General features: G+C 36.9%; 1 protein-coding gene across 1 annotated transcript in view; it reads right to left on the bottom strand.

Moving 5' to 3' along the window:
- The window catches only part of LOC306854678 (xyloside xylosyltransferase 1-like), a 45,219-nt gene extending 36,134 nt beyond the window's left edge, over positions 1-9,085 (bottom strand). The window contains exons 1-2 of the mRNA XM_079392884.1: positions 8,987-9,085; positions 8,124-8,685 (exon numbers count right to left, since the gene is read on the bottom strand). Coding sequence (XP_079249010.1) covers positions 8,124-8,609 — 486 coding nt within the window. The 5' untranslated portion in view covers positions 8,610-8,685; positions 8,987-9,085. The remainder of the gene's footprint in view (positions 1-8,123; positions 8,686-8,986) is intronic.
- Positions 9,086-12,124: the final 3,039 nt, after the last annotated feature.

Here is a 12,124-nt window from a genome sequence, read left to right as displayed (position 1 = left end):
GAATTATAACAACATAGTCATTGAGAATATGATCGCCTTACTTAGACTAAAAAGCACCATGTTACCTTAATAGGGTAATTGAATTTTATATATACCATTGTACTAAATGATCAGTATATTCATGGTACTTCAATATACTTCACAGAATACTATGATACATGTCCAAAAAGCTATTTTTTTTTTATAGAAACATGCTCTTTCAAAGTAGTTTAGTGTGGCCACATCATATGCAATACGTGACCATTATCTGCCAGTGCAGTCAAACTGCAACACACAGATGTCAAAGACCGAAACGCTCAAATCATCAACCTTTCACATGCTTCATTCAGTTCCTCAAAGAATGACACATAACGACACCCAGCAGCAGCTGAAGGAGCCGTCATCCTTTCCCTGAAAGCTCATGTCTGATGAGCTCACACTGGTTTCATCTCATGTCATGAGACTGTGTGGGAGTCTGTGAGCCCACAGTATAGTGGAACTTTCCACACGCTCTACGTCTGTGTGCTTCAGTTTGGAGAGATAGTCAGACAGTCTGCCCTAATAACCACACGCCAACCCAACTACATGATAACAATACTACTACTACGATTATAATATGCATATAATATAATATTATAGTACAATATAATACATAACTTGTACTACTCCCCATCCAAATAACAATACAGCTATTATTATTAAAAACACAAATTTTAATCATTAATAAAAACTATTATTACTACTACAGTTAGTGCTGTATTATTATAGATGATGAACAGGAACACAATATTATATTATGTATTAAATAAATAAATATATACACATATACAGGGGTGCACATAAGTAGTCCGCAGGTGCGCATGCGCGACCAAAATTAAAAATGCGCTGTGTAAATAAGCTCTGACAGCGCATTAATCCACAATTACCATTTTAGATCGACAAACTGTACTATATAAGATTTCTATTCAAACTGAAAGCATAATCTAGGCTAGCCGCTGCCGTTTTCAAAGCAAAACTGACATTTTATTCACTGACACTCTTCAATCAGCGGCGCTAAACCCGGCAACCCGCCAAAATAAAAGCGCGCTGATTTTACATTTGAAAATGATGACAATGTAAAATTGTTCTGTTGGCTGTGGAGTCAAGACATTTGCAAATATGATTAAAAGATGAATATGAGACAAAACTACAGAATGTCACATTTTATTATTAGCCATTTCAACACATACATGTTTTACCAAATAAAAAGAACAGCACTTTTAGAGTTCATCCCACTCATTGATGTGAGCATAAGTATTGGGACAGTTGAACATAAGGCAGATATAAAAGATTAAAAGCTATTATTTAGTTGCAGATCCCTTGCACACAATCACAGCAGTGAGTCTGTGACCCATAGACATCACCAGACTCTTGGTCTCATCCTTTGAAATGCTTTTCCCAGCCTTTAATGCAGCCAATTCCAATTGTTGCTTGTTTTGGGGAGTTTCTGCCTTTACTCTCCTCTTCAGCTGGTGAAATTCATGTTCCACATGTTTTCTACAAGTACTAAAATTTCTCCAAAATATATTATTCACCTGAATATTAATTACTCACTATTATATTATATATATTATTATACATATTAATTATTGTATATGTGTGTGTGTGTGTGTGTGTGTGTGTGTGTGTGTGTGTGTGTGTGTGTGTGTGTGCACCTGGTATTCATCACGTCCTGGGGACCAAATGTCCCCACAAGGATAGTAATACCAGTAAATCTTAATCTTGTGGGGACATTTTTTGGTCCCCATGAGGAAACAAGCTTATAAATCATACAGCATAAAGTTTTTTGAAAATCTAAAAATGCAGCATGTTTCCTGTGAGGGCTAAGTTTAGGTGTAGGGTTGGTGTAGGGCAATAGCACATACAGATTGTACAGTATAAAAACCATTACGCCTATGGGATGTCCCCATAAAACATGGAAACCCAACATGTGTGTGTGTGTGTGTGTGTGTGTGTGTGTGTGTGTGTGTGTGTGTGTGTGTGTGTGAGAAACTGCTTTAATCAAAATGTTACAGCACATGTTGGGGTGGGTAGAGATGATGATAACCGGATGTTACATTAAGCCAAATACTCTACTCATTATCTTATTGTGTGTGTGTGTGTGTGTGTTGAAGAGTCAGGATTAAAGGAAGGTAATCTGAACCTCAGTCTCACAGCATGCCTGCTAAACTGAGCCTCTATCCATCCGTCAGTCCAGGACAGAGGATCAGCCTCCACTAATGCTGTCGCTAGGCAGGAAACACTGCGGTCTGTGTAATACAGAGACGTTGCGCTGCATTTACATGATCAATCAAATGAGATACAGAAAATAATCTGAAACTCAAAAGTCAGTTGTCAACCCGACCACCTGTCTGTCTGAACTAGGCCAAGTTTACTTAACAAATCCTCTACAGCAGGATCAGGCCAAAGATCCTGAAGCTCAAAGAGAAATCACAAAAACCTATTGCGCCAGAGTAACACTGCCCCCATGTGACCAACACCCAGCCAATGACACCCTTCAATGAAAATACTTCATATTTCACCATTTGGGTCAGTAAACGATCACAGAATTTTCATTTTTGTTTTAACTCTATTTAAATTTTCCTTAAGTTTATGAAGAGTAAACAAAGTTATTCTTTTAGAGCGTAAATTACATTTACAACGACTTTTAATCAGCAAAATATGCTTATCTCAAGTTTCTATCCACACAAATAAAGACTTCATCTTGACGTTATAATTTTTGTGTGTTCACAGAATGACCCTAGTTGTTTTGATGAAATAAAAAATCTGGTATACAGTGTTTGAGCAGTCCTGAGGGAGTTCTGCGTGTTGTTATTTTGTGAGCTGCTATAAAGGAAACGTCTGCTGCATGACCTCTAGTCCTGTAGATGATGTGTGCAAAGCAACTGTCTGATTTCAGCTTTCTTGCACTGCCACCTGCTGTGCTTTCAAAAAGCAGAAAATGCCTTCATGCATTAAACAAGAAAACCCTCAAGAAATTCCAGTTAAGGAGAGTCACGTGACATGCTCATGAACCTAGTCGCACTCGAGTAGAGCTCCGTACGTTTGGCCTCTTTTTGCAAATTTTTCGTTTTGTTTTAAGTTTTATTCATTGGTGGTGCTTTACCTGATGGCATGCAGTCGTAAACAGCAGGAGTTGTCTCCGTCGGGAAGAAGAAATCCAAGTTACCGATCGCGAGCGATACGATGGACAAGATGGCGAACACTGTTACTCACTTTGAGGACATTCTAAGAACTGAGTTGACGGCGATGTGGAACGAATTCGCTTCACATGTCAGTTGTTCAGTCGCTATGCTCTAAACTGGATCTTCTTACAGGGGAGATGAAAAAACAAAAGAAAGTTGTTGCAGATCACGATAGGCGAGTAGCCACACTCGAGCAACAGGTTGTGGACTTACAGGATCGCAATAGGCGCAGCAATCTGCGTCTGGTTGGATTTCCTGAATGTTCTGAAAAGGACGACCCTATGGGCTTTTTGAAAAGATCGCTACCGACGTGGCTCCCGTCTCTGGCAGGTAAAGAGATTGAAGTGGAGCGAGCACATCGCATGTACACAAGGCTCTCCTCAGATCGCACTAAACCACGGGTTTTCATCTTTAAATTGCTGCGGTACACGGACAGGGAGCTCATTCTGCGGGCCGCCAGACTTCATGCCCCGGTGAAAACTTCCGACGGAGCAACGCTGTCTTTCTTTCCAGATTTTTCTCCGGTCACCGCAAAAAGAAGAAGTGCATTTGCGCCAATTAGGAAGGAGATAAGAGACGCTGGCATCCAGAATGTTCTCCTTTATCCTGCAACGCTGAAGGTCATTCTCAATCAAAGTGAACCTAAAATGCTATACTCCCCAGAAGAAGATCCCTTTCATCCACCAACTCTCAGTGGGCTTCAGCTGGACATTTGCTGTCTAATCGGAGAAGAGATGCTCTAAATGGTTAGGTGACTGTGTCTTTCACTGTTCACTTTAATGTTCACTTCTTAATTCATAGTTCATTGTGCATACAGTATCGCTTACTGATTATGATATTTTATTTGTTTTAGTTGTATTCTTGTATCTCTCTTCTATTTATTTTTTTTAAATGGGGCCAAATGTTGGTGCTTCAGTAATATGCAGGTTTTTGTTGACGCCACGGACCATATTAAGGGGTGCTGGCAGATCAAGGTTTGTTCTTGGTTTGATCTGCCATAGTTCATGGGAATGTGTTTGTTTTTTGAATGGTAACGGGGAGGGTGGGGGTGGGTTAATGGTAGACTCAACTGGTTTTATTTTCAAACTTGTATTTTGTCTTATTATGCAGTAATTCTGTTTAATACCTATGACTGACCTTAATATTCTGAGTTGCAATATTAATGGTCTAAATGGCCCTCACAAACGTACAGGTTTTCTGGATTTTTTAAGAAGAAAGATTGATATAGTGTTAGTTCAAGAATCCCATTTGAAAGAGGAGGATATACGCAGGTGTAATAATAAGTTTTATAAAGTGGTATCTCACTCATCTTCGGATACTAAAACCAAGAGTGTCCTAATATTGGTCCGGAGGACTTTAAATATTACTATTTTAGATAAAGGTTGTGATACAGATGGTAGAATAACACATATAAAAACAATAGTGGGGAATAAGAATATTGTATTTCTCTAAGTTTATGCCCCATTGTACTGCTGACCCTACTTTTTTCTCTGTTTTGTCAACCTATCGCTTGAAGTTTTCAGATTTTGAAATTGTACTGGGTGCAGATATGAATTCTGTAATGTTGCATATCCTAGATAGATCTGGACCAAAGGAATCACACTCTCAAGCTTTGTATTCTGACAAACTTTGGCAATGTGTAACCTCATCCTCGTTGGTGGATAGTTGGCGTTTATTAAACCCCTCTGCTAAGTCTTTCCCTTTCTTTTCTGCTACTCATAAATCCTATTCGCGAATTGACTATATTTTCATTTCTACTTCTTTATCTTCAGCCGTTCGTGATGCCGATATCTGTTCCTTATCTTTGTCGGATCATGATGGAAATTTGTGCAGAATATCTTTGATCCCTCGGCCACCTCGTGCCACTAGAGGTATGGGGTATGTTTAAATTGTCTTCTAAAAACCCTAATCACCAAATGATTCATTGGAAATTGCTGCATAGGGTTTACTTGACTCCAATGAAACGTTTTTATATGAATCTCTGTTCCCAAGGAGTTTTAGGCACGTTTTTGCTTTTTTTTTTGGGAGTGCCCCTTTTTGGACTCAGCTCTCACAGGACCTATCATATTTGTTGGTTACTGAGATATGTTTGACTTCGCGCCATTTTTTCATGAATGACTTTTGGGACTTCACCTTGTCCGTCCAACAAAGATCTTTACTGTTAGCTGCTCTCACAGCAGCAAGAAAATTGCTGGTCAACCGCTGGAATCCTCCTCAATGGACAGACAAACCTGGACGTGTATCTGTTGGACATTATCTCAATGGAACTCTCTACTTCTCGTATACATGGATCTAACGTGAAAACTGTTAATTCATGGCATTCAGCTTTTAATGTAGTGTCTTTTCTAAAATCTTTGTAAAAATTATTTTATTGTTAATGGTTTACCTATTAAAATGAATTAATATATTTTTATTATTATTATTTATTTATTTAATTTTTTTAAGTCTACCAGGGGGTGGGATGGGGTGGGGTGGGGTGGGTTCTAAATTTGTACAGCTGGTTTTAGTTTTGTACTACTGTTCCACAAAATAAAATTCAATAAACAGTTGTTAACAAAAAAAAGAAATTCCAATGAAATGTTACAAACCAAAAATCTTACTGGAAACTTAAGCTACAAGATCCAATATAATATAATATAATATAATATAATATAATATAATATAATATAATATAATACTACTTTATATTACATTATACAATATTAATTTATTATAATAACATTATAATATAAATATAGCCATTGTAGTAGTAATAATAATAATAATAATAATAGTAGTAATGTCCATTCATGTAATTTAATTAGGTAAATTAAGTAAATTTGTTTGAAAAAAAATATTTTATATGCAATTTAGATATTTTATATAAATAAAAATAACAAACATAAGAGTACATTAAAGGAATTGTTCTCCTAAAAATGAAAATTACCCCATGATTTACTCTAGGACAGTGGTTCTCAAACTTTTTACACCAAGTATCACCTCAGAAAATATTTGGCTTTCCAAGTACCACCATTATGACCAACATTAAAATACAGTATAGCAATATGCACAGTTAAAATAAAAAAAAAAAACAAGTCTGTGTTATTCCTAATAAGAATATTTATTATTGTCAGCCAATTAAAACATTGCAAATACACAGTTTGAACATTAACACTGCAACGTGCTTTCTTCCAGGTAAATAAAAAAACGTAATTAAATTAAAATATATTGTATTTAAAAGTTAAATAAAAACTGTACTGTCAATGTAAAAAAACTGCACTTAAAGATTAAATGAAAATGTATCGTACTTAACATTTAAGTACAGTAACTTACAGTTTTTATTAAACTTTTAAGTAGCTACAACACATTTTCATTTAATCTTTAAGTGCAATTCAGTTTTTATTTAACTTTTAAATAAAAAAGTACTTAAAAAAAATAAATAAATAACAGGCTGTATGTGTAGCTGCAAGTAACTACAATCATGCCACGTGTCACCAAAGCCAGTTGAGACGCTGTGGTTGCTATGATATGGAATATCCAATGAAGTAATATGGCAGACGCATCGCTAATGAAATGTTTCTCCAAGCATTATTTTTCATAACAACATTATGGTACTCCAGCAATTCCATCGGGTAAAAACATAAATACTCGGAGACAAGCAATATTAACTTCTCCATTGTTCAGTCATAGTATAAGCAGGGTGTGATGTATTAGTCCCGCCCCTCCTCCACTGTGATTGGTTAGCTGACTAAAAAGTGACAGTGATGAGCGCTAAGTTTTACCCAAAGATTCTTCAACTCTCGGCGTATAAAAAAGATGCTCCCATTTGAAACAATTGAAAAAATTCACTAGCCTCGAAAATTAAAAAAAAAAAAAAAAACGCTTGTGGATATGCGGCCTAATTTATATTTAATTCAGAGATTCCTCTGCGTACCACTAGAGGTAGTCTCAGCCTCAGACGTCACGCCCACGGAACGTTGGCTAAAGGTCTGATGCATATGGCACACTTTTCTGGAAACACTTCAGGAGTTTCGAAGTCGTCATCCGACTGGTTGTATTAAACCGGATTTCCAGGAGACGCGCCGCGCTTATTTTCGGTCCGCCGGGAAACAAAGATGCCGTGGCGCCAAACCCCCTCACGAAAGAAGAAAGCCGTCTTGTTTACAAATGTGACAACGAACGCTTATCAGGATCAAATAAATGCTGGATTTTCAAAAGTATGTGAAATATTTAAAGTTTGCGGCATAGAATCTTTAAAATACATCCGAGAGTTCCTGTTATTGTGGCGACATTTCCACGCCCCGAAACGTAACTATGATTGGTTGTTTGACATGTCGGTCAAATGTCCTCATAGACAGGCCTTGGCCAAAGAAAGCGGATATCTATTCCAGACCTTCAGCCGTCAGTCAAGCCGTTATTTACCTACCTGGAGCCATGTGAGACACTTTTTAATGACGGATGGATGCGCTTTATTGGACTTCTTTTAGACTAATGAAAAATAACAGCCATTCACTGCCATTATAAAGCTTGGAAGTGCCAGGACAATTTTTAATATAACTCTGATTGTATTCGTCTGAAAGAGGAAAGTCATATACACTTAGGATGCCTTGAGGGTGAGTAAATCATGAGGTGATTTTCATTTTTGGGTGAACTGTCCCTTTAATTGCATAATTATTGTGTTTGTTTTCTATTCATTTTTTCGTTATACATTATTCATAATTTACAGAATGTTTTATATATTATAATAATAAATGTATCAGAAGGTGATTATTGTAGTACTACTACAACTACTCCAAATAACAAGAAGAAAACGTCATTATTGTCATCATCATTAAAATCTATTGTAAAGACATCAAAACATGACATAAACTAAAACAAAGCCAATGCTGCATTATCCAACATCAGCACACACTGCAAAACATGAAGGTGTGCTGAACATACCTCGTACCGGAAGGTTGCATCCAGCAGAAGTTCAGGAAGCATCTTTTCCCCCAGCTCCCGGCTTCCAGCATCAGAGACGTAATGGAGAACCAGCACCTCCTCCTCCAGGAACCGTCCATGCTTGGCCACGGAGCGCATGGCCACCTGAAACTTCTGCTGCAAGTTCAAGCTCTTGTCGACTTTGGTGAACATCATGAGAGCATGAAAGCGTGATGGCTTTCCCTCCAGCTCATCTCCAGCTCCCGTTCTGCTTTCTGGACGTCCAGACCGGATGTCTATGGAGAGATCTGCATCATCACAGTTGGTGTTGTGGCTCGCCTGTGTTTCCTTGATCCGTTTTGTGGTGCTGGAGAAGTTCTGCTTTTCAGAGCCAAAGTAGTAGAAGGCCACCACGGCCAGAGCTGCAGCAAAGAGCAGCATGATTTGATAAGACCTAAAAGTGCTGATCCTTCCCATGGTGACCGACAGCACCCGCAGGACACCCATGGATCCTCTTCTACATGCACAATATCTGTCTGACTTTCTTCTGTCTTGTTGACACTTCTTAATCTCCAATCACACCCTGAGGGCAAAAAAAACCCAGGAATCACTGACATTTTACAAAGATCAATCTAACAGCATTATATTTGTTTTGAGAGAACAATATGAACTGTTTATTACACAGATCTTTTGTATGACTTAGCAATGTATTATATAGAACAATTTCATGGTGTGTTTTCGTCGACATTATTTTTGGTGAACGGTCCCTTTAAAAATCATTCAGGTCAAATGATAACTTCAAACAATAAACATTCAAAGGTGTCAGCTCTAATGCATATTCATCTTGCTGCAGGATGGCATGTTCCTGCACATGATGTACTTACCGCCGACACATGACACATAACTATAGCAGCGAAAGAATAAAGGGGGAAAAAATGAATCCGCAAAAACAGAGGACATGTGCAGACAAGACACTTCTAAACACCGGAAGTTCAATAGTTCATAATAAAAGACTCGCAATCACGTGGTACATCAAACATTTTTATTTCTCTAAAATAGATCAAATAAGGAAGCTCTTTTTTTTTCTTTTTTTATATTGATTTGTTCTTCAAACTTAAATGTAGATTTATTTTATTCCCATTTCATTATGGATGAAAAAGTGAAATACATAAACACACACACATAATTTTTCATATATTAAAAAAAAAAAAATTTACTTTTATTTAAACAAAAAATATTACACGCACACACACACACATATAGAGAGAGAGAGATTATATAGTCTGAGACCACTTTGGAAAATCAAGGATTTACAACCTAATTTATATATTCTCAATTTGTTTTTAAATATATAACATATTCCTATATATAAAGGATTCTTAATACATATTTCTATGCCACTAATCAGTTACTTATAATTTAAATGTGTGACTGATCAAGCAATATCTTTGTCTGGCCTGTTTTTTCACTGTCACCATCAGCTTTTTTACTTCTAGGCAAGGATTTGTCAAGTGTACATCAAGCTTGTCTCAAACTTTCCTAATCTAGTTCCTACATGAGTGGAAGCAGTCGATGTCAAGTCATTCACATACATGAACATGAATATAATTGGTCAGATTCATGAACATTTTCTTGAAATACGTTTATTTGCACAGTCACATAACACTCAAAATATTGAAGACAGACTGGATATAAAGCTACTTTGAAACTGAGGTGCACAATGAAACTGAATAGAAATGAAGACGAGGCTTTGTAACCGATGGCAGTTTATAGATGGTTTCTGATGAGTGCAGTCATAGGCCAAAAAATCCCTTACAGCTACCAAAAAAAAAAAAAAAAGTTTTTTCCCCCTTTTTTTTAATCTCATGCAAGGAAGTAAAGAAAGTATTTGGCCCGCTATATATAATTTTATAATAGTGATAGTAAAGAAAATTCTTTATGACATCATAATTCAACACATAAATGAGTAAAATGCAACAGTAATACAGAGAGAGAGAAATGTAACCACACTCAATGCATTTTAAAAACAAAAAATCCTTTGACCTTCCATTAAATAGATCTTTTAGACTTCACATAATAGCAAACAAATTTATACTTTATTTTTCTTTGAATTTAAATAGTAATTTTTCTCTTTTTATTGGTGTAGTAGAGTTTCTAACTGTAAAGGGACTCCAGACCAAACCATTGAAACATTCACAATCGGTATGAAATTGCCTAAGCATGTAAACCTTCAGTGCCATGTAACATTGACGGCTTTGTAGTCGACACACAAAGATGGTTCGGAGCGATGATTTTCAAGTACAACAACTGAAACGTATTAAACATTGTTGTTTTTTCCTCATTTTCCTTCGTCATACAAAAGACTAGAATTTCTGCATCTCAATAGTTTGTTTGCAAGGCATTAAAATAATTAAAAAGTAAATTAGAAAGCTACTGATTACAATAGATGTTTGTGAATGGGCTTTTTAGCGGGTCCAGCCCAAGTAGATCTGTAACCTGTACAGACGAAAACAGACAGTGAACAGAACCATGCATTGAATGGCTTTAAGAGAGCTAACATAAGGCTGCTTGCCATGACTAAGCTCTAACGTAGCTGATCTCAGTTTCAGGCAGTAAATGAGCATGTAGGGTTAAAAACACATGCAGGAGACTAAAGCGTCCCTCAGGACCGAAGGCAAAGAGAGAAAGAACAAAGTACGGCGGAATACAAAGTGCAAGAACCCCCTGCATACATCAGTCTGACACCAAGTGTATATCTGTTCATTTGTTTACTGCATATAAGAGTTACGTTTACAAAAAAAAAACAGAAGAAATGCATAAATGTGGAATACTACAAAAGTAAGTACAATAGTAAACAGTAGAAAAACAAACTGTCATTCATTACGATTTGCATTGTTAGATGTTGCCCAGTATTTAAGCTGAATTTCAGCTCTGCAAAGACCTCATCGGACTGTAACATGGAAATGAGTTTGTGTTGTTTCCTTCAGTTTTTCCTACATAGATCAATCAGATTTTCATCTGATCGATAATATCTCAGGTGGTTATGCAAGTATGATCACTGACTTTCCTTTAGAGGAAAAACAACGTACATAAAACGGTGAGAAAAATAGTACTCAGGGGTTTCCTGCCCGTAGCCATATATCCATTTAAATAGCACGATTGCACCTCATAAGTAAATGTACATTTTCACAGCTTTAAAGTAATGCAGAAACACGACAGGGGCTTGGATTATCCGACAAGAGCCGAGGAGGGATAGAAAGAGAAAATCCGGATCTGTGCCCAATGAGAGAGTTCACCCTAAAAAGAAAATGGTCACCACTCATGTTGCTCCAAGGAGTCTCCGTTTTTCAATACAAATCAATCGGGCTCTTCAAAATCTCTTCTTTAGTCTTCTGCAGAAAAAAGACAGACAGGTTTGGAACGACAAGAGGGTACGTAAATGTTTTTTGGGTGAACTATCCCTTTAAATGTGTGATTATTTGATTGGATTTGACCTGCTAAAGTGATCCAGAAATTGGTAAACCAACAGACGAAAGGAGCAGCTCGAACGTAACACTGCCATTACAGCCCCAAACAAGGCACTTAACCTAACTCGAAAGGGCGCTCATTAGTTAGTTAATTTGAAAATGTCAAATTAAAAGATAACTACCTTTATCTTCTTTTTCTCTAGTTTGTTCAGCCCTGTAACGCCACATTCGAGTCATCCTGCACTATGAAACATTCACTGTACATTGTCTGCTCTAATGAAAAAAAAAAAAAAAAAAAAAAAAGAATGAGGGGGAACAGAATGCATATATATATATATATATATATATATATGCGCATGTATGTATATAAATGTATCTGTAGTTATTATAATGCACTGTACTGTAGTGTCATCGGTAAATGATATTTTACCAGTGTCATCCACCTGGAGCATCGGAAAGCCATTTCACCGTCTAAAACATCCATTTCGTCTATAGAATCTACATAGCATCATCTTTCTTAAAGAAACAGTCCACCCCAAAACGACCCTTATGTCG

Source organism: Barbus barbus (genome assembly GCF_936440315.1).
Source record: "Barbus barbus genome assembly, chromosome: 35".
NCBI lineage: Eukaryota > Metazoa > Chordata > Actinopteri > Cypriniformes > Cyprinidae > Barbus > Barbus barbus.
Note: the sequence above shows the minus strand (reverse complement) of the source record. Positions and strands in the feature narration are given on the sequence as shown.